Raw genomic sequence first — 23400 nt, forward strand, 5'->3', positions numbered from 1 at the left:
GATTCACTAACTTCACTCAACATGGATCCGAATGCAGATTTTGTGAAAGGAAAGATGGTGGCCAACCCCTGTTACCCATTGGTGCAGCACACATGCAATGATAATGTACTTGTGCCTAAAACATTCTGGATCCCTCCGGTCCTTGGGCGTGTTAAGCTTAATACGGATGGTTCGGTCCTCAATGGAATTGCGGGGACGGGTATGCTTCTTCGGGATCACCTTGGCGTTATTATTTTCAGCTCATGCAGATTTCTGGGAGGAAGTGAGGATGTTTTGGAAACAGAAATTCTTGCGCTGCGGGAAGGGATTTCATTGGCTTTGCAGTGGAGTAATTTACCCATTGACGTTGAATCAGACTGTTTGGAGGCGGTGGCTATGGTGAAGAGTAGTGAAACAAATCTATCAAAGTATTTTTTTTATTATCAGAGAGATCAAGCAAAGTATGGAGGAACGTGACTCTTCTATTACTCATATACGTCGTAGTGGCAATAGTGCTAGTCATTCCATAGCAAACTTTGGTAGGGCTAATGGCCGAACTATGGTTTGGCTAGGGTCCGGCCCAATGGAAGTCCTTAATGTTGCTTTACGAGATTGTACTTCCTAATTTTTTAGTAATAAAGAGTTATTTCGCAAAAAAAAACTCTCACTGACACCGTAGACCGGAGCGGCCCACATGTCAGTAAGCACTTGTCCAGCGTCCGGCTTCATCCAACCAGATAAGCTAGCTATCTTTCCCTCGTCTCCCCTCCACTGCTTCTCCCCCTCGACGGAGGACGGACAATCACAGAAAACGAAACACAGGCATCCATGGAGGTGGTGGGAGGGGTATCGCTGAGGCCGGCGCGGCTCCGGCACCTGACGCCCGGGGAGGCCAGCGCGGGCTCCTTCCTGCCGCGGAGGCTGCAGCTGGCACGGACCGCCGCGAGGCCAGCGAGGCGCGCGCTGGTGGTGGAGGCCCGCGGGGGCAGGGGCTGGTCGGACCGGCAGTCCCAGCAGCAGCGGCGCATGCCGCAGCTCCCCAAGATCGAGGACGACGGCAACCCCCGCTTCGTCATCTTCATCCGCACCGCCAATGTATAATCTTCCTCGATCGTATGTATGTACGTATATTATTACTTCCTTGTTGGTGAGTCAAGAAAGCCACCCGTGTTCCCCGCATGCAGGTGTTCTTCTGGTACCCGCTCAACATCGTCACCGGCGGCACCACCGCCAAGATCATGCTCGCCGCCAAGGACAACTTCCTCGGCAAGTACATCTACAAGGACACCCTCGCCCGGAACCTCGCCACCGTCATTTACAAAGTATAAACCATCCATCATATGCTGTTTTCTTTCCGCATGCACTAGGAATCTAGCTAGCCGCTCGCGCCGTGTAGAAGCTGAGCGTTTTGTGTGTGTGCGTGGTGTGTGAAGGACGAGGACGACATAATCGACTTGGCGAAGGAGCAGTTCCGCGTGCTCAAGGGCGAAACCGAGTTCCGGTACGGCTACAAGATCGTGGTAATTCTCTCATCCTCGGCTGCGGAAGGGCGCGTCGTTTCGATAATGATATGCTCTGGTAGTACGTACGTACTAGCCTTTCATTCAAGGATCAAAATGGAGGTTGCGGTTTATATACTTGTTGTCGTCTGGCTGAGCAGGAGAAGGGGAACCTGAGGTCTGCACTGGCTACAAGCAACGTGCTCGAGGTACGTTTTCTCTCTAATGCTCTTCTACTCATCGCACAAATTAGGTAAGCCCTTGCATTTTTGCACTTGCTTTGATTTTGCCAACCCATTTGTATACTTTTTTGGCAAATTCTGATACATCTCTATTCCAAATGCATGCGTGCGGGCAGACCATGAGCAAACCAGGAAAATTAGATTGCCCAAGCTTTGCACATTAACTGGCATGCGCCATTTTTTTTGGTCATGAACATCCATTGGTAGGGTATAAATATGTGATATGAAACGACACACCAGATATAGAACCCCACCACCTTGGGAGATTTGTCATAAGCCAACACTCGCCATGTTTTACTTAAAAAAAAACGAACTCTGTTGCTCCTCTTTGCTATCTAAACTATCATGAACTATGAGTACATAGTGAATCTCAAAACAAAAATGAATGTCGAAAATCTCTATTGCAGAAGAGCTCAGCTCCCAATGAAAGAACATATTTCTTCTTCATCAGGATGGTAGGAAATGAATGTGTTGTGCACTAACAGCAAGAACATCATTTTTCTTCTTCATCTCAGCTCCCAAAGAAAGAAGAGCTCAAAAGTGTCGTTGACAAGGTGAGGGACTTCTTTGGTGAGGTAACCTCCGGTGCCAAAGAATCCTTTGCGCAGATAACAGGATCTGCCAGCGCAGCAGAGGCCGAAGCAGAAGCAAAAGCAGAAGACGAGAGGCCCCGCTCCAAGAGACGAGGAAGCAAGAGGAAAGGGAAGCAGCAGAAGCCCAAGCAAGGGTTCAGTAAGTAGAGACAATAACACATGTTAAATCTCACCCCAACTACTCGTTCCCCACTTTATAATCAAATCATCACACAAAATTTCTTTTATCCCTGCAGAGCCCGAGAGCTGATTGGAAGCGTGGATCCAGTGGACCGCCGGCTGTACTTTTCCGAGAGCTGCTCTGTAGCACACCTGAGGCTTTTGAGTTTTGCAGCACACAATGTGTAACCTCCCTGTGGGTAACAACAAACTTTGTTCATTTCTCACAGAATATATATGATGTTAGGCAGCCCCGCGAAATCTTATAAATGAGCCAATTGATGTACTTACAGAACGGCAAAGATCACAGCTGTATATTGAATTTCAATCTTTGCAAGAGTTAACAGTTGTTGTATAGCGCGCATGGATGGGTATCACCTTATATGAGGTGGTATCTGAATTCAGCTGGAAATGTATTATGTGACAACACATGGAAATCATTGCTATATAGTACTTCCTCCGTCCCAAAATAAGTGCCAACTTTGTACGACACTTATTTTGGGACGGAGGGAGTATATGTCAAATATGCCAAGCAAATAAATTCACAACTAAAGCACAGATGATAAGGCTTGGAATGAATAAACAGGTTCATCACAGAAGAAAGATCCTTCAGCCTGATCTTCTGGGATATGAGTTCATAGTAATTCATACAAGACTTCCTCCTCCGCACGCTCAACAAAGCCAGGCACTGGTCATATACTCTAGGAGGCTAGCTGGAATAGGTCCAACAACCGGGCACAACCTTTGCTGGGCCAGAGCTCCAACAAGAACAGCAACTTTTACAGATCAATGACTCGGGATAGCTTCTGGATGCGGTTTAGCAAGAAGTCCCCTTGCTTGATGGTCGACTGGTAGAAAGCATTCCTCTCATCAGGCCGGTTTGTCTCCAGAACACCAGCGACCTTGTCAATCTTGCAGTGAAGCTTCCCAGCTGCAATAAAGCGAGAAAGTTCCCTACAACAAATGAAAGACAAAACATATGAATACGACAGCAGAAACTTCCCTACAACAAATGAAAGACAAAAAATATCAATACAACAGCAGAAACGAAAACGGGATGTATGTAAGGTGCATAGGAATGGACATAAAATTAGGCGGTTGTTTCACATCACTTACTGGTCTATGAAATCAACAGTCACACCAAATGCAGAAGCCATAGCTTCCATCGTCACACTCTTGTATGACTCCAAAAACTGTGAGTAGACAACAGTGCGCACTTCCCTCATGTAGTAGCGGAAATGAGGTTGAAGATAACGGTCTAACTTGATCTGTTCCGTCAAGCCAGCTGAAAATAATTATTTGACCAGGTATTAATACAAGCACATACAAATACGTTGCAGCTAAAAAACAATAATCACAAGACTGAACTGGAATATATATCTAGACTTACAGAATGCAACAAAAAATGACTTGTACTGGCAATTGTACAGAGAGTTGAGAAACTCTGAGAGGTGTGGTACTTTGCTAATCACTGCAAGGATTTCTGGTGCATCCACCACCTGGAAAGTTCCTTTTGTTAGAGATAACTATGACAAGAAAACATAACAGACGGAGCCATGTTGAAATACCTTTTGTTTTAGAGATACACGATCCAATGAGATGATACTTGTGAGGACTGTATAGAAGATGAAAGTGTCATATGGAAACAACTCATAGGTTGTGAAAGTTGAGATGGAGTCCAAAAACAGGCTGGTAGCTTTCTTGAAGTTTCTGGTTGCCATGCAGTATAAGCCTTCGTACACTTTCAATCTGTTCTTTCTCTCCCAGTCACCTCCCTCCTCAAACAACCTAAAATCAGTAGAGTAAGTGGTCAAATACCATCACTCTGGTGTTCCAAATAGCAGAATGGAACTCTACAGATGGATCAAGGGCTTACTTCTTTGCCTTATCAATGGATTTTGAGATGAGATCAAAATCCATGTAGAAAAGGCCAATTTGCAAAGTGTAGAACACAAGATCCATCTTCTGGCCAATGGCTACAGTTTTTCCTTCAGTAACTTTAAGTTGTTCCAGTGCTTTTTCCTACAACATTGATTTCAGATAATGTAAACAGCTATATTTAGAACTTGTACTTTGTTAACCAGGCCTCAGATATTATATTTTACAAGTAAACAAGTTCATACCTTCTCGCCAACCTTTACAAAGTACAAGGACTTGGCAAGATGGGCTTCACGCACTTCACTCTCGCCCAAATTCTCTTCAGCATCAGCAATTCTTCATACACAAAATAAAGTTTAGTTTAAAGGAACCAAATTGGTACTTATCAAACTTTACACCAGTGGAAACATTAGATACAGAATAACTGGGAAGAGCATCATGGATAATAAGAAACCAGCATAATTCCACTGAAACCAACGTGTTTTTCATGATTCGCTTCAGGAATACCCTGTGTACAATTCAAGATAACAAATAACAAATTATTTCCTTCATCCATCTCATCCAGAACATCGTATTCCATAGAAACTCCACTTACTCCTTAACAATGACTATTCAGCCTAAATCCCAAGCGATTTCACAATTATTTTTCCCCAGAGTTGTAAGGTTCTACCCTCTCGAGGTCTGGTGGTCAGTACTTCACACAGAGAGCGCTTGCACACAAGGCGCCGAACCATTGTGCCCTGCCTGACTGGTGGCCCGACGCGCACCACGGTGTTCCCAAGCTTCCCCGCAAAGGATTCGACAGCGCGGTTCTGCTCATCATATGGATGCTTTGGCTGGAGCGGAGCACCAGAGTATTCCATGCATCACCTTAGCTCGGCAGCCCAGCTGATTTGCAAGATCAAAGCTGAAGGTGAGCTCTGAATCAAAGCCGGAGCGAAAGGGTTTGCTTAGCATAGGGAGATAGCCTTGTACTAATCCTCTTAGGATTGTCTTCCCGGCAGCCCTAGATAGAAAGCCCCCTGCCGTTGTACAAGTCCCCATGGGTGACAAAACTCTGTAAATTCTCTTCTAATATATTGACAATCATAGCTTTTGCATGTTCGCAAAAAAAAAAAGATTATACCCTTCCTTAATACTCAAATTACTCTTCTCAATGCTCAATTTTGCATTCTGAAAGAACTAGTTTCCTAATACTGATAATGGACACAGTTCTGACAGAAATACAGAACACAAACAGGCACAGTTCTCATACAAAATTGGGGAATACTCCCATTTGCTTCGTGGCCTTTGGAGGAGGGTAAACATTATAAGCAGTCTGCTATAAGACTCACTTCCTGCGTCCAAAACACGGAGTGCTAATTCATACATGGCCATCGCAAAGCAATTTACTGACAAGATCTATCGTCTACTTTTGACCACGTCTAGAACCCGTAGCACTAGGCTGGGCTCTACAAAAGAAAGTAAGCAGAACGAGAGGACAAACCCACTCACTTCTCATCGAGCTTGCGGATCTCCTCGTCGATCCTGGCGCGCATCTCGGAGAGCAGCACGGCATCCGGCTCCAGCACGCCCGCGGCGGCCAGCGACTCGAACAGTGGCGCCATGTCTGGCAATCAACCCCACGGCAAAAGACAGATCAGTTTAGCTGGCACACTGGATGAGCGGCGAGGGGGGCGGGACGGTGCGGTGCGGTACCATCGGATTTGACGGCCGAGAGGACGTCGGAGCGGAGGTCGACCTTGGAGAGGTCGTCGACGTCGGGGTGGGAGAGCAGGAAGAGCTTGTGGGCAAGCACCAGGTGCTTCTCCTGCTTCCCATCGTCGCCGCTTGTGCTTCCGCCGCCACCGCCGCCGCCGTCCATCTCGTCGCCGCTCGTTTGGGTTGGGGGCACTTCCGTCCGGTTGGTTCGCTTGGATCGCACGGCGTCGGGAGTTTCTCACAGGCCGTGGGTTAGCGGAGCCAAACCCAGCAGCGGTCCAGTGTTTCCAAGGCTCCAACGTTCGCCCCGTCCCACGCACCCACAGGAACCTTCTCGAAACCATCGCGCCGCTCCTCGCCCGACCCCACCCGTCAGCCACCCACCGATTCCATTCCCGGTAGCGGAGAAACAGATGGCGATCCGCAACCCGCGCCGCCCTGCGGGCCCGGCCACCCAATGAAACCACCCGTTATATAAACGCCCCCCCCGGCCTCGCTAATCGCATCGCAATCTCGAGTAGCCGTCCCAATCCTCGATCTGTTCTCAACCTCCCCTCCGTCCGTCGCAGCTCCAGATTTCCTTCCCCATGGGTAACCCCGTCACCCCGAGCACCTTATTAGCTGTTCTACTATTTCGATTTCTCGTGGTGCTTTGGCTGATTGTTGTTCCTTCCTTTTGCTGGAATTTTCCGTGGTTTGCGCAGCTCCGATCAAGATCGGCATCAATGGTGAGCTCGGGCCTCCGATCTGATCTGGTTTGCTTCTCTGTTGGTTGCTTCCGTGGGTTCGTTCTCTGATGGATGGATTTTTGCTTTGCGCTGCAGGTTTCGGCCGGATCGGCAGGCTTGTGGCCAGGGTTGCGCTCCAGAGCCCCGATGTCGAGCTCGTCGCCGTCAACGACCCCTTCATCACCACCGACTACATGGTATCGTTCTCGAATCTCATTGCTCATGAGATCTGTAGGTTTGTATGGTAGGGTCGTTGTGGATTCGTGCATGGGACCCGTTTATGGATTGGCGATTGTGAGCTTAGATCTGTACTAAACCTGATCGGATTTGCTTTTCTCGTTACACGCTGATGCTTTGCTACACAATCCTACACAATCCTAAGCATGTTAACTCGTGATGTTTATGAATCTACTAGGTTACCTTAAATGTTGCTACATGTGTATGTTTCTTAGTTTTTGGAAACGACTTTTAGATCTGCTTTGCAAGTGCCTTTTGCATACGTTATATTCCTCACTTCCAGTGGAGAATAATTTTGTAGTTCCAGATTTGAGGAATCTATTTGTTCCACGCAGTGACTATTGTTCCATTGTGGTATTTAAAATAGATTTATACTGTTGTACACCTGGTAGTATTCTCTTTTATTTTTCTAAATAAGACACATGCAGGCCCCGTGCCAGTTAGTACTTATTAATTAAAACATAGAGCTACTAATTGTCCTCTGGTTCATATTATGGTTCTGAATTATGTGCTTGTAACTTGCAGACCTACATGTTCAAGTATGACACTGTCCATGGACAGTGGAAGCACCATGAAGTTAAGGTGAAGGACTCCAAGACCCTTCTCTTCGGCCAGAAGGAGGTAGCTGTGTTTGGCTGCAGGTTTGTTACCGTTCATTTTTGTGGGCATGCAATTGGTTTTCATTTTAAGGTATACAGGCTTATCATACAATGTCCTGATGTAGGAACCCTGAGGAGATCCCATGGGCTGCTGCTGGTGCTGAGTACGTTGTTGAGTCCACCGGTGTTTTCACTGACAAGGACAAGGCTGCAGCTCACATTAAGGTACATTCGTTCACAGTTTCCATTTCATGGTACCTGAACCTTTCTTGTGTATATTTGTACTAAATTAGTTTTCTGTGTCACCACTTTCAGGGTGGTGCCAAGAAGGTCATCATTTCTGCTCCCAGCAAAGATGCTCCCATGTTTGTCTGTGGTGTCAATGAGAAGGAATACAAGTCTGACATCGACATTGTCTCCAACGCTAGTTGCACCACTAACTGCCTTGCTCCTCTTGCTAAGGTGCTTATCATTGCAGTTTTGTGCTGCTCAAACCAACCGCCAATATTGGGAATGGTATGCTGATAATTTGTTTCTTTCAGGTTATCAATGACAGGTTTGGCATTGTTGAGGGTTTGATGACCACAGTTCATGCCATGACTGGTAATGCATTACACTGGGTTTTTTCTTCAACATTTTATATTCTATCTTAGACTAGTATGCTTATGTGTGGCTGAAATTTGAATTTACAGCAACCCAGAAGACTGTTGATGGTCCTTCCAGCAAGGACTGGAGAGGTGGAAGGGCTGCCAGCTTCAACATCATTCCAAGCAGCACTGGTGCCGCAAAGGTATATTCAGCTGGCCTTCTATTGTATCATCAGTTATCTGTTTGAACACTGTAGCTTAATATAATAATCTGTAAGATGGATTACCATTTAATCGTAACTGTTTGATTTCCTGCAGGCTGTTGGCAAGGTGCTCCCAGAGCTTAACGGAAAGTTGACTGGAATGGCCTTCCGTGTTCCTACTGTTGATGTTTCTGTTGTTGATCTGACTGTTAGACTTGCGAAGCCAGCAACCTATGATCAGATTAAGGCTGCTATCAAGTGAGTAACGCCACCAACCAGGAACAATTTCCTTTACTTTGATGCACATATGGTTTCTGGTTTTGGTATTTGGGCCACATACCAGCTATGAGCAGTATTGATGTGTAGTGATCTGATTTTACAGGGAGGAGTCTGAGGGAAACCTCAAGGGCATTTTGGGTTACGTGGATGAGGACCTTGTTTCCACTGACTTCCAGGGTGACAACAGGTGTTTACCATTGCTTTGACAATAACCATACTACTCTTTATTAATGGGTCCATTTTGATTGCCTATGTGTGTACTCATCTGACTTCGCTAATGATGCCACTTTACCCATAACAGGTCCAGCATCTTTGATGCCAAGGCCGGGATTGCTCTGAACGACAACTTTGTCAAGCTTGTCTCCTGGTACGACAACGAGTGGGGATACAGGTCAGTGGCACCTTCTATGGCTCTTGCAGTTAAGGTTATACTTCTATGCAGAAATCAACTTGCTGAATCCTCAATTTTCTCCGTATGCAGCACCCGTGTGGTCGACCTCATCCGTCACATGCACAGCTCCAAGTAAATGAGAGGCATGAAGTTACTGGGGAGAGTGGTTTGCCCCAGAGGAGTGTTCAAAGCCTCTTCTTCTGAGAATAAATTTTTGTATGGAATTATGTCAGCTAAAAACCTTTTATTGGATGTATCCTGATGGTTGGTTGGGCTTAGAGCTCACATTTTGGTGGTATTATGTGCTTGAACTAAATCATGAGTCATTTTCACTCATCTTCTTGAGTTATCCATAACATGTCATTCCGGTCTCTTGCGATTGCAAAGTTATCTTATGGTTATCTTGTCTTTCCATGTGTTTGCTGAAGTAATGAGATTGTTTCGTGGTGGCACCTTGTATGTTAGCGAAGCAGCAGGGCAAAATCTACAATGGACCACTAAAGAAACAATATTGGTTTTGTTTCTGTCTTTTTGAATCCTCATGGCCCGATAGAGAATTTGATAAGCCAAAACATTGAATTCCTTTGAATTGAAGCAGTTAGATCAAAAGAGGCTGCTGTGTTTTTGAGAGGCTTCTGATATTTTTGTGACATGATGAAATTCCAGTTTATGTATTTGGCCTTATTCTTATTCCAACCGCAACAAAAAATCTTCGTCGCATATGGGCTTTTCCTAGTGTTTTCCATAAAATTGTGATGGTGATGAGTTGATTTTTGGGAATAAAATTACTATGTCAAAGCAATTGAAGAGTAGCAGTTTATGCGGTGACGCTTGAATAAAGCTCGCGAGTCGTGCCTCATTTGAATGTGGGCAATGATGAAATTTCACTTTTCCTATTTCCCCTTTTGGATTTTTTTCATTGTATTGAAAGAATTGTCAAAAAGTCCACACATTTCACTATCTCTGCATACAATGATCACATCCATCGAGTCCTAGGAAGTAATAAAACTTTGACGTCGATGTCCTCCCATGGCAACATGCGACGAGCCGTCAGGAGCCCATGGTGAACGTGCACTCTCTAGAATTAGCGTAAATAATCATGTTGGATCTCCGTTATCTCATGGAACAATTGTTTCCTTAAAGGATTATATATCAAAGAAAAAAAGGGCTAAAACTATGTTGAGGATAAAAAAAAAACTATGGGGAAGGATCTATTTCGACTAATTCGAAGGAGCTTGACTGCAAGACTCACCTGTCGAGCAGAGACGAAAGTCGGCCTTAGTGATCCGACGGTGCCGAGTGGAAGGGCCGTCGCTCAACGGATAAAAGTTACTCTAGGGATAACATGCTGATCTTCCCCAAGAGTCCATATCGACGGGAAGGTTTGGCACCTCGATGTCGGCTCTTCGCCACCTGGAGCTGTAGGTGGTTGCAAGGGTTGGGCTGTTCGCCCATTAACCGCCTCGTCCATCAGACACACTTTCCTTTAACAATAATCCTAACCACATGTTCAACTCTACCCCCAGATTAGTGCAACGAACTTCCTCTCATTCCTCTTATTTTCTCTCCTCTCACCATGGCACTGTCTCTGTGCCGCAAGGTAAACCATGGGCGTCTTCGCTGTTGCAAGTGGGCATGGGCTGCTGCATGGCGTTCGTCGATGTTGTGAGCGTTGACGGCGGATACTGCATCAACAAATGCTACAGTGGCGGATGTTGCAAACTCACTAATGCTACAAAGCAACAAGGGGTGACGCTAGATGCTGCAGGCCGGCTAAGCTTCAAGGGAGGCAGCCGTCGGTGTGTCGTGGAAGACAGAAACGATTGCAAGGGGGCGCCACTGATGCTACAAATCGACAGTTGCACTGCTACAAGGCGACATATGTGTGTTGCTACAAGGCGACCGACATATTGCTGATTACCAAAGGTGAGCGGCACCACCAACCTGCACCTAATGGAGAAGCAATGACGTTGCGTTGCAACATGGCTCACGACACCCACCTCAATGCTTCGAGGATGACAACGTTTGATGCAATCCCACGAAGATGATGCCCATGATGTTGCAATCACTCGAGCATGGAGGAGAGGTCGCACAATGCGAAAAATGAGTGGAGGATGGAACAAGGAGGGAAGCGATGTTGCAACAACGACGATCATTTTGCTTGTCCCGTTTGCGAGTGCGGGGGCAAAACGACGATGCGGCTCACAACATAAATGGTTGCTGGAAGTGCTGCCTAGGATCAGGGTTGTTGGTGATGCTATGTGTTGTGAAGTGGACAGTCGATGTGGCATAATCGAACGGTCATGGAAGCGGCTGATTTGCCCCCCCTAAAACTATAACAAATTCGACACAACCTACACAATATTTTTTTCTTAATACAAGCCAAAACACTATTCTCAGCCAGCATGGCCCCCAACTAGATGTGCATTCGACCCACTAGTAGTCCATCCTAAGGCTACTAGCTCGTGCATATCCCCACACCCAACCCGGTCGCGCCCACCCATACCACACTTATGTGCCCCAACAAAAGGCATGTGTCGCCGTGCTCCCCGCTTCTCAGCTCTCTGCTTACAACGCCTCTCCTCCAATCCCGGTATCGACCGCGACTCCGACAACCAAGGAGGCAACCTGTAGTGAGGTAAGCCATGCATTCTCTCCATTGCCCCTCTTTTCTTGTTTATACAAAACCAATGTTTTCATTTTCAGTTTGTATGAACCCTAGGTCAGTGAGATGCAATTTTGCACGTCTGCACTCTACAGATCTACTATCAACACTACTGTGTTATATCTCCGTTTATTGTATTATACTCAAAACTTTGTATCTTCAACTTCATGTTTAGATGTTAACTAATTGGCAAAAGATTAGTATGATTCATCCATGTATGAGTTAATCTCCAATTGTTGAGTTGCAACCTTAAAACTTTGTAAGTGTTGAGTCGCATTAAAACCAATGACATTAATTTGATCTATTCAAAGTTTAAAGTTTGAACAAACACCTTCATGGTTTGCACCGACTCTTTGAAGTTTGACGTCTAATGGGGTATCATGCAAATAGTTCTCTTTCAAAGGTTAAAAGTTCTACTCTCTCATATCCATATTACTTGTCACTTAAACAAATGTATCTAGACATATTTTAATGCTAGATACATTCATTTGAGCAAGAAGTAATATGGACTGGAGGAAGTAGTATGTTTTTAGCAACAAAAGTTCTAGTTTTGATGTAGGGTGGAACCCTATGTGGCCGATCTTTCACGAAAAGAGCGGATCCCACGATGAACACAAAGAACACGAGGGGAAACACGAGGGGAAATCACAAAGGGGCACAAAGAGAAACACTCAAACCAACAAGATTAAGTCACACATGTGCTAGATCCTCGAAACACGAGAGGAGATACAAGATCCACGATCAACAAGGGACGATACAAATGGTAACCTTCTCCGTGAGGAGGTCTTGAATCCAAGTGGATCTTCTCCGAAGAGGGGCCGCAGTCTCTCTCAAGGAGTAGATCTGATATGGATGAGGAAAGCTCTATCTCTAAATGAGCTACTACTTTGCTAACCCTAGAAAGGAGGAGGTGAAGGAGTATATATAGTCTAGGTCCACGAATGGGTAAGTGGGTGGCGAAAGGGTACATGGGCTTCGGCCCGAGTGTCTGCGCGTAGGCAGGGCCGGAAGTTCCGGGCAGGGCCGGAAGTTCCAGGCAGGTTCCGGCCAGGCTCCGGGCTATTTAGAGAGTTGGCGAGCTCGGGGCTGGTCTGGACTCCGGGGGCCGGAGGTTCCGGGTAGGCCAGAAGGTCCGGGGGCCGGAAGTTCTGGGCTTTCCAGAAGCTTGTCCGCGCTTCTTCTTCCTTCTCTTCCACGCTTCCCTCGTGGATGGTGTAGTTGTTCCTTGGCGCTTGCATTCCTCCTCGTCGTCCATGAAGCTCCGACAATACCTATGCATGCACACGGGAGAAGTGTCAAGTAGTATACCATCCTCGAAGGGGTCAAATGAGCACGTGTGAAGGAGATGATTCACCTTTATGTATGTGAAGTAGATGTGGCACGTGTCACTTGCCGAATGAACTCTTGACATGGTGATGTCCATAGGATGCTCCGCATCATGTCCTCCCCCTTGGGAAAGATTCGACCTCGGATCAAAATCCAAATCACCATGGGAAAGAGATGGCGTCACCATGTAGGAGTGGTCGATCACCAAGTTCTCGTCATCTTGAAGCTCGAAATGGGCACTCTCCAATGTCGCATCGTCTTGGGATTCCTTCAAAAGGAGCAAAGACAACAAACACTTGAAGGCGTGTCCTTGTGCATTCTTCACAATGCCGAAGTGGTAGGAAAGGTGTTGGAGAAGCGAGTCGTGGTCGAATGTATGAGGCTCGCTCTTAAGAGCTCGAATGGTCAACTCATGTGAAGCGAAAGTCGACACAAGGTCCAAGTATCCTACACATGCACACAAGAAAGCAAAGAATGTATGCGCATGGTAGATAAACACATCATCCATCATGATGGTTCTCTTCTCTTGCACATAACCATTAGAAGCACAAGTGCATGAATAAAATGATGCAACAATGGCTATATTCATGGAACTAGGTATATGGTGCAAAGAGGTAAGACAAGCATGCTTCAAAAGAAATATGTCAAAATCTCCAAATATATGTGAGAATGCTATGGGGGCAATCTCATGAGCAAAATTAGAATCATTGTTGCACTCAATACATGGCAAATTGTCTAACATGAGAGAGGCAACACATGGAGATATATGACAAGAAGCAATAACAATCATGTCGTGCAAAGCATGTAGATGGTTGTCATCAACCACATGAAGCGAGCAAGTATGAATCATCGGTGATGCAACAAGGCAAGCAACCATAGTAAAATCATAGGCATGGGGCACAAAGCAAACATGACAATAACAAGTGATATCTCCACCAAGCTTGCAAATACACATACAAGTATTAGAATCAATCATCATGTGTAATGCAAAGCATGGGTCACAAATGCATGCCAAAGGCATAGTAATGAGAATATCATGCAAAGTGAACATGACAAGATGGGCAAAGGATATATAATGGAAAACAACCCATAGCCAAGTGAGGGCCATGTAAAAGAAATGCGTGAAGTCTTTGCGCGAAGAGAGCGGTGGGACGGACAATCCATGGGATCCCAAGTCATCATTGCTCTCTAGAGCTCGTTTTGTCAGCTCGTGGGATTGCGAGGTTGACAAGTATTCATTGGTACCTACAAAAAAGAAACACAACGAAATAAACTGAGTGTGTGGTAAATGTACACATCATCCATCATGATGTGCATGTGCACGTAAGAGTTAGCACAAGATAAGCATCGCTCAAAGAAATTTGATGCATGGTATAGGAACATGCCATCCATCATGAAAGAATAGTTATTGTGTATAACACGATGGGGATGCAAATGGAGCATACAAGTATATGGCACATCAATAGCATGTTTATTCATGGGAAGCATATGGTGCACACAAGTATTGGGATCATGCAATGAATGGGATGGATCAAAATCTCCTAAAATGTATGAGGAAACTATGGGGGTCTCCTCATGAGCAATATTGGAAACATCATATGGAGAAAATGGACAACATCCAAAACAATGCATATCCGAAGCTAGGTGGTCATGGCATGGCATATGAGATAAATGATGCAAAGGGAGCATATCAATATCATCACAAGAAAAACAAATGCCAATAACCATGGGCTTGTCATCTATGCCATAAGTGCAAATTGGGTTAATTTTAATAGCATATGCATAGTCATTATGAAGAGATTGCAAATATGACATATGATTGATCTCATGCATAGCATATGACAAGTCAAGCAGATGTGCAAACATGATGTGACCGAGAGAATTATCACAAAAAAGCCTATGTAACATGGCATCACAACTAATAGACTCCACATGGCAATCATCATACTCATCATAAATGGGTAAATCATCGCATGGGGATGTCGCACTAGCATGAAGCATCGTAATAGGTTGATCAACATCATGCAAGCAATCAATGTCAAGAATGTACACTAGCGGGACTAGAGCATCACCTTCACCTATGTTACCTTTGTCATTCCACTCATGTGGTGTAGGTGAGGTGGGAAAGACCAAATGGTGGTCATCTTCATCTTGATGGAACCATGTGTGGGGTGCATCATATTCCACCATGGCCATCGTCTTGTCCAAAGGGAGGACGAAGTCTTCGCGAATCGGCGCGTCATCATAGATGGGACCTAGCACCAAATGAGAAGACACAATAGAGGTAGAGGTCAAGTCGTTAGTGTTGAAAGTGGCCTCACATGACCTATCAACTATCTCACTCTCTCTATGTGGTGGTTCACTCACTCCCTCAAAATAGGTGCACTCAATCTCATGTATGGTGGAGTCACTCATCTCGCTCAAGTGGTGGGGGTTGTGGCTCTCCTCACATGGGAATTGGGGCAACTCATCATATATGGGGCTAGTGGTGAAGTCACTCTCACTCTCAATATGGTGGCTAAAGTCACTCAAGTCATCACATGTCGCCGTGGTCGAAGGGAAAATCCCATTCTCAACCGTCTCGTTGTCGTCGCCGTGGATGAAGGCCGAAGATGGCACATCATCACTCTCGCCTCCTAAGATGGAAGCATCATCCTTGCTCGTCACCATGTCGCTCGCCTCCAAAGCATGTTCCTTGATTGACTCCATAGTCGTAGTCGTCGCCACACCGTCTTGAAAAAGAGTCGAAGTAGACTCGGCACCATCAATGCCACAAAGAGGGATGGCGGTGAAGTCGAACTTGGGAGCATTGTCTTGGAGCTCGTGGGGCTTGGACATCTTGGTGGTACTATCCTCATGCTCGTTGTCGTAGAGCTTGGTCGCCGCGAAGTGTGCTTGGGGTGGAGAAGCCTTGGCCTTCATGAGTTCTTGTTCCGCCTTGAGAGCACCAATGTTATTGTCGTCGAGGGACTTGTAGTTCTCGAGGAAGATAGTCTTGGAGATGTCGTTGTTCAATCTCATCATGAAGTAGAACTTCATCAAAATGGGGTTGTCCATGCCGGCTCGTCGCAAGGCATTCTTCATCTCCTTGAAGTACGCATCGCTAGACTTGGATCCTTGGATGGTGTTCTCCAATTGGCGTAGAAGTTGTTCCGTGTAGGTTGGAGGCACGAACTCTCGCCGCAAGTCTCTCTTCGTCTTGGGCCAACTCATGTCGTAGGTCTCCGAAGGTGTGTGAAGCCACCATGTGGACACGTAGTCGTGGAAGTTCCTTGTGGCACACTTCACTTGATCTCCGGGAGGGACTTGATGTAGCTTGAGGTAGTCGTCCATTAGGCGCTCCCACTCGAGATACTCCTCGGGTTCTTGAGTCCCATAGAAAGGAATTGCGTGTTCGATGTCGAGGTCGTAGTAGCGTGTGGAAGTCGCGAACTTGAGCTTGGGGAGCTTCTATTGAAGTGCTTGTGGGCGAAGATGCCGTATGTCCATAGGTGAAGATGCCTTGAAGTCGCTTGGCGAAGATGCCAAGGGAGATGGTGAAGTCGCTGAGTGGTTTTTGGTGTTGAGCTCTTGACGTTCACGTTCTTTTTGGTGATGGTGTCGATGCCGATGTGATCTTGCCGGAGATGGTAGCTCGTGTTGGGGAACATAGTAATTTCAAAATTTTCCCCATGCACACGCAAGATCATGGTGATGCATAGCAACGAGAGGGAAGAGTATCGTCCACGTACCCTCGTAGACCGTAAGCGGAAGCGTTATGAGAATGCGGTTGATGTAGTCGAACATCTTCATGATCCGACCGATCCAAGTACCGAACGCACGACACCTCCGAGTTCAGCACACGTTCACCTCGATGACGTCCCACGAACTCCGATCCAACAGAGCTTCATGTGAGAGTTCCGTCAACACGACGGCGTGATGACAGTGATGATGTTTCTACCGACGCAGGGCTTCGCCTAAGCACCGCTACGATATGATCGAGGTGGATTATGGTGGAGGGGGGCACCGCACACGGCTAAGGGATCAATGATCAACTTGTGTGTTCTAGGGTGCCCCCTACCCCCGTATATAAAGGAGCAAGGGGGGAGGCCGGCTGGGCCCTGTAGGACGCGCCAGGAGGAGGAGTCCTCCTCCTAGTAGGAGTAGGACTCCCCTTTCCTACTCCTACTAGGAGGAGGAAAGGAAGGGGTAAAGGGAGAAGGAAGGAGAGGGAGGAAAGGAGGAAAGCGGGGCCGCCCCCTAGTCCAATTCGGTTTGGGCGAGGGGGGCTGCGCGCCCGGCCTCCTCTCTTCCACCACTTGGCCCATGAGGCCCAATACTTCTTCCCCGTATTCCTGTAACTCTCCGGTACTCCGAAAAAACCCGAATCACTCGAAACCTTTCCGATGTCCGAATTGTTGGGGAACGTAGTAATTTCAAAAAAATTCCTACACACACGCAAGATCATGGTGATTCATAGCAACGAGAGGGGAGAGTGTTGTCTACGTACCCTCGTAGACCGGAAGCGGAAGCGTTAGCACAACGCAGTTGATGTAGTCGTACGTCTTCACGGCCCGACCGATCAAGCACCGAAACTACGGCACCTCCGAGTTCTAGCACACGTTCAGCTCGATGACGATCCCCGGACTCCGATCCAGCAGAATGTCAGGGAAGAGTTCCGTCAGCACGACGACATGGTGACGATCTTGATGTTCTACCATCGCAGGGCTTCGCCTAAGCACCGCTACAATATTATCGAGGATTATGGTGGAGGAGGGCACCACACACGGCCAATAGATCTCAAGGATCAATTGTTGTGTCTTTGGGGTGCCCCCCTGCACCCGTATATAAAGGAGCAAGGGAGGAGGAGGCCGGCCCTAGGAGGGGGCGCGCCAAGTGTGGAGTCCTACTAGGACTCCGTAGTACTAGTAGGATTCCACCTCCGATATGGAATAGGAAAAGAGGAAGGGAAAAGGAGAAGGAAGGAAGGGGGCGCCCCCCTTCCCTAGTCCAATTCGGACCAGACCAAGGGGAGGGGTGCGGCCACCCTTGAGGCCCTTTTCCTTCTTTCCCGTATGGCCCAATAAGGCCCAATACGTATTCCCGTAACTCTCCGGTACTCCAAAAAATACCCGAATCACTCGGAACCTTTCCGATGTCCGAATATAGTCGTCCAATATATCGATCTTTACGTCTCGACCATTTCGAGACTCCTTGTCATGTCCCTGATCTCATCCGGGACTCCGAACTCCTTCGGTACATCAAAACGCATAAACTCATAATATAACTGTCATCGAAACCTTAAGCGTGCGGACCCTACGGGTTCGAGAACAATGTAGACATGACCGAGACACGTCTCCGGTCAATAACCAATAGCGGAACCTGGATGCTCATATTGGCTCCCACATATTCTATGAAGATCTTTATCGGTCAGACCGCATAACAACATACGTTGTTCCCTTTGTCATCGGTATGCTACTTGCCCGAGATTCGATCGTCGGTATCTCAATACCTAGTTCAATCTCGTTACCGGCAAGTCTCTTTACTCGTTCCGTAATACATTATCCTGCAACTAACTCATTAGTTGCAATGCATGCAAGGCTTAAGTGATGTGCATTACCGAGAGGGCCCAGAGATACCTCTTCAACAATCGGAGTGACAAATCCTAATCTCGAAATACGCCAACCCAACAAGTACCTCCGGAGACACCTGTAGAGCACCTTTATAATCACCCAGTTACGTTGTGACGTTTGGTGGCACACAAAGTGTTCCTCCGGTAAACGGGAGTTGCATAATCTCATAGTCATAGGAACATGTATAAGTCATGAAGAAAGCAATAGCAACAAACTAAACGATCAAGTGCTATGCTAACGGAATGGGTCAAGTCAATCACATCATTCTCCTAATGATGTGATCCCGTTAATCAAATGACAACTCATGTCTATGGTTAGGAAACATAACCATCTTTGATCAACGAGCTAGTCAAGTAGAGGCATACTAGTGACACTCTGTTTGTCTATGTATTCACACATGTATTATGTTTCCGGTTAATACAATTCTAGCATGAATAATAAACATTTATCATGATATAAGGAAATAAATAATAACTTTATTATTGCCTCTAGGGCATATTTCCTTCAGTCTCCCACTTGCACTAGAGTCAATAATCTAGTTCACATCGCCATGTGATTTAACATCAATAGTTCACATCACCATGTGATTAACACCCATAGTTCACATCGACATGTGACCAACACCCAAAGGGTTTACTAGAGTCAATAATCTAGTTCACATCTCTATGTGATTAACACCCAAAGAGTACTGAGGTGTGATCATGTTTTGCTTGTGAGAGAAGTTTAGTCAACGGGTCTGCCACATTCAGATCTGTAAGTATTTTGCAAATTTCTATGTCAACAATGCTTTGCATGGAGCTACTCTAGCTAATTGCTCCCACTTTCAATATGTATCCAGATTGAGACTTAGAGTCATCTGGATCAGTGCCAAAACTTGCATCGACGTAACCCTTTACGACGAACCTTTTGTCACCTCCATAATCGAGAAACATATCCTTATTCCACTAAGGATAATTTTGACCAATGTCCAGTGATCTACTCCTAGATCACTATTGTACTCCCTTGCCAAACTCAGGGCAGGGTATACAATAGGTCTGGTACACAGCATGACATACTTTATAGAACCTATGGCTGAGGCATAGGGAATGACTTTCATTCTCTCTCTATCTTCTGCCGTGGTCGGGTTTTGAGTCTTACTCAACTTCACACCTTTGTAACACAGGCAAGAACTCCTTCTTTGACTGTTCCATTTTGAACTACTTCAAAATCTTGTCAAGGTATGTACTCATTGAAAAACTTATCAAGCGTCTTGATCTATCTCTATAGATCTTGATGCTCAATATGTAAGCAGCTTCACCGAGGTCTTTCTTTGAAAAACTCCTTTCAAACATTCCTTTATGCTTTGCAGAATAATTCTACATTATCCCCGATCAACAATATGTCTTTCACATATACTTATCAGAAATGCTGTAGTGCTCCCACTCACTTTCTTGTAAATACAGGCTTCACCGCAAGTCTGTATAAAACTATATGCTTTGATCAACTTATCAAAGCGTATATTCCAACTCCGAGATGCTTGCACCAGTCCATAGATGAATCGCTGGAGCTTGCATATTTTGTTAGTACCTTTAGGATTGACAAAACCTTCTGGTTGCATCATATACAACTCTTCTTTAATAAATCCATTAAGGAATGCAGTTTTGTTTATCCATTTGCCAGATTTCATAAAATGCGGCAATTGCTAACATGATTCGGACAGACTTAAGCATAGATACGAGTGAGAAACTCTCATCGTAGTCAACACCTTGAACTTGTCGAAAAACTTTTTTGCGACAATTCTAGCTTTGTAGATAGTAACACTACTATCAGCGTCCGTCTTCCTCTTGAAGATCCATTTAATCTCAATGGCTCGCCGATCATTGGGCAAGTCAATCAAAATCCATACTTTGTTCTCATACATGGATCTCATCTCAGATTTCATGGCCTCAAGCCATTTCGCGGAATCCGGGCTCATCATCGCTTCCTCATAGTTCGTAGGCTCGTCATGGTCAAGTAACATGACCTCCAGAACAGGATTACCGTACCACTCTAGTGCGGATCTCACTCTTGTTTACCTACGAGGTTTGGTAGTAACTTGATCTGAAGTTACATGGTCATCATCATTAGCTTCCTCACTAATCGGTGTAGTAGTCACAGGAACAGATTTCTGTGATGAACTACTTTCCAATAAGGGAGCAGGTATAGTTACCTCATCAAGTTCTACTTTCCTCCCACTCACTTCTTTTGAGAGAAACTCCTTTTCTAGAAAGGATCCATTCAAAGCAATGAATATATTGCCTTCGGATCTGTGATAGAAAATGTACCCAACATTTTCTTTTGGGTATCCTATGAAGACGCACTTCTCCGATTTGGGTTAGAGCTTATCAGGTTGAAACTTTTTCACATAAGCATTGCAACCTCAAACTTTAAGAAATGACAACTTAGGTTTCTTGCCAAACCATAGTTCATACGGTGTCATCTCAACGGATTTAGATGGTGCCCTATTTAACGTGAATGCAGCTGTCTCTAATGCATAACCCCAAAACGATAGTGGTAGATCGGTAAGAGACATCATAGATCGCACCATATCTAATAAAGTACGGTTATGACGTTTGGACACACCATTATGCTGTGGTGTTCCAGGTGGCGTGAGTAGTGAAACTATTTCACATTGTTTTTAACTGAAGGCCAAACTCGTAACTCAAATATTTTACTTCTGCGATCATATCGTAGAAACTTTCATTTTTGTTACGATGATTCTCCACTTCACTCTGAAATTCTTTGAACTTTTCAAATGTTTCAGACTTGTGTTTCATCATGTAGATATACTCATATCTGCTCAAATCATCTGTGAAGATAAGAAAATAATGATACCTGCCACGAGCCTCAATATTCATCGGACCACATACATCAGTATGTATGATTTCCAACAAATCTGTTGCTCGCTCCATTGTTCTGGAGAACGGAGTCTTAGTCATCTTATCCATGAGGCATGGTTCGCAAGCATCAACTGATTCATAATCAAGTGATTCCAAAAGCCCATCAGCATGGATTTTCTTCATGCGCTTTACACCAATATGACCTAAACGACAGTGCCACAAATAAATTGCACCATCATTATTAACTTTGCATCTTTTGGTTTCAATATTATGAATATGTGTATCACTATGATTGAGATCCAATGAACCATTTTCATTGGGTGTGTAACCATATAAGGTTTTATTCATGTAAACAGAACAACAATTTATTCTCTTACTTAAATGAATAACCGTCTTGCAATAAACATGATCAAATCATATTCATGCTCAACGCAAACACCAAATAACACTTATTTAGGTTCAACACTAATCCCAAAAGTATAGGGAGTGTGCGATGATGATCATATCAATCTTGGAACCACTTCCAACACACATCGTCACTTCACCCTTAACTAGTCTATGTTCATTCCGCAACTCCCGTTTCGAGTTACTACTCTTAGCAACTGAACCAGTATCAAATACCGAGGGGTTGCTACGAACACTAGTAAAATACACATCAATAATCTGTATATCAAATATACCTTTGTTCACTTTGCCATCCTTCTTATCTGCCAAATACTTGGGGCAGTTCCGCTTCCAGTGACCAGTCCCTTTGCAGTAGAAGCACTTAGTCTTAGGCTTAGGACCATACTTGGGCTTCTTCACTTGAGCAGCAACTTGCTTGCCGTTCTTCTTGAAGTTCCCCTTCTTCCCTTTGCCCTTTTCTTGAAACTACTGGTCTTGTCTACCATCAACACTTGATATTTTTCTTGATTTCTACCTTCGTCGATTTCAGCATTACGAAGAGCTTGGGAATTGTTTCCGTTATCCCTTGCATATCATAGTTCATCATGAAGTTCTACTAACTTGGTGATGGTGACTAGAGAATTCTGTCAATCAATATTTTATCTGGAAGATTAACTCCCACTTGATTCAAGCGATTGTAGTACCCAGACAATCTGAGCACATGCTCACTGCTTGAGCTATTCTCCTCCATCTTTTAGCTATAGAACTTGTTGGAGACTTCATATCTCTCAACTCGGGTATTTGCTTAAAATATTAACTTCAACTCTTGGAACATCTCATATGGTCCATGACGTTCAAAATGTCTTTGAAATCCCGATTCTAAGCCGTTTAAGCATGGTGCACTAAACTATCAAGTAATCATCATATTGAGCTAGCCAAACATTCATAACGTCTGCATCTGCTCCTGCAATAGGTCTGTCACCTAGCGGTGCATCAAGGACATAATTCTTCTGTGCAGCATTGAGGATAAACCTCAGATCACGGATCCAATCCGCATCATTGCTACTAACATCTTTCAACTTAGTTTTCTCTAGGAACATATCAAAATAAACACAGGGAAGCAACAACGCGAGCTATTGATCTACAACATGAGTTGCAAAATACTATCAGGACTAAGTTCATGATAAATTAAAGTTCAATTAATCATATTACTTAAGAACTCCCACTTAGATAGACATCCCTCTAATCCTCTAAGTGATCACGTGATCCAAATCAACTAAACCATGTCCGATCATCACGTGAGATGGAGTAGTTTCAATGGTGAACATCACTACGTTGATCATATCTACTATATGATTCACGCTCGACCTTTCGGTCTCCGTGTTCCCAGGCCATATCTGTTATATGCTAGGTTCATCAAGTTTAACCTGAGTATTCCGCGTGTGCAACTGTTTTGCACCCATTGTATTTGAACGTAGAG

General features: G+C 45.1%; 3 protein-coding genes across 3 annotated transcripts; 2 read left to right on the plus strand and 1 right to left on the minus strand.

The window, feature by feature from the left end:
* The first annotated feature begins 737 nt into the window (after positions 1-737).
* LOC125513702 (protein HHL1, chloroplastic) lies at positions 738-2827 on the plus strand. Its single transcript, XM_048678864.1, has 6 exons — positions 738-1074; positions 1164-1301; positions 1413-1499; positions 1640-1687; positions 2236-2452; positions 2550-2827. Exons 1-6 carry the CDS (start codon positions 808-810, stop codon positions 2561-2563), a joined length of 771 nt encoding a protein of 256 aa, XP_048534821.1. The 5' UTR covers positions 738-807; the 3' UTR covers positions 2564-2827.
* A 182-nt stretch (positions 2828-3009) lies between these two features.
* On the minus strand, positions 3010-6307 carry LOC125513700 (26S proteasome non-ATPase regulatory subunit 6-like). Its single transcript, XM_048678861.1, has 8 exons — positions 6049-6307; positions 5845-5959; positions 4596-4686; positions 4349-4494; positions 4041-4260; positions 3863-3971; positions 3589-3757; positions 3010-3426 (listed from the first exon to the last, which is right to left on the minus strand). The coding sequence occupies exons 1-8, from the start codon at positions 6212-6214 to the stop codon at positions 3252-3254; spliced, it is 1191 nt and encodes a 396-aa protein (XP_048534818.1). The 5' UTR covers positions 6215-6307; the 3' UTR covers positions 3010-3251.
* A 194-nt stretch (positions 6308-6501) lies between these two features.
* On the plus strand, positions 6502-9446 carry LOC125513701 (glyceraldehyde-3-phosphate dehydrogenase 2, cytosolic). Its single transcript, XM_048678863.1, has 12 exons — positions 6502-6642; positions 6756-6779; positions 6876-6976; positions 7542-7657; positions 7741-7840; positions 7931-8077; positions 8158-8218; positions 8308-8405; positions 8521-8663; positions 8788-8871; positions 8986-9075; positions 9166-9446. The coding sequence occupies exons 1-12, from the start codon at positions 6639-6641 to the stop codon at positions 9209-9211; spliced, it is 1014 nt and encodes a 337-aa protein (XP_048534820.1). The 5' UTR covers positions 6502-6638; the 3' UTR covers positions 9212-9446.
* Positions 9447-23400: the final 13954 nt, after the last annotated feature.

Source organism: Triticum urartu, chromosome 6 (genome assembly GCF_003073215.2).
Source record: "Triticum urartu cultivar G1812 chromosome 6, Tu2.1, whole genome shotgun sequence".
In the NCBI taxonomy this organism is placed as follows: Eukaryota; Viridiplantae; Streptophyta; class Magnoliopsida; order Poales; family Poaceae; genus Triticum; species Triticum urartu.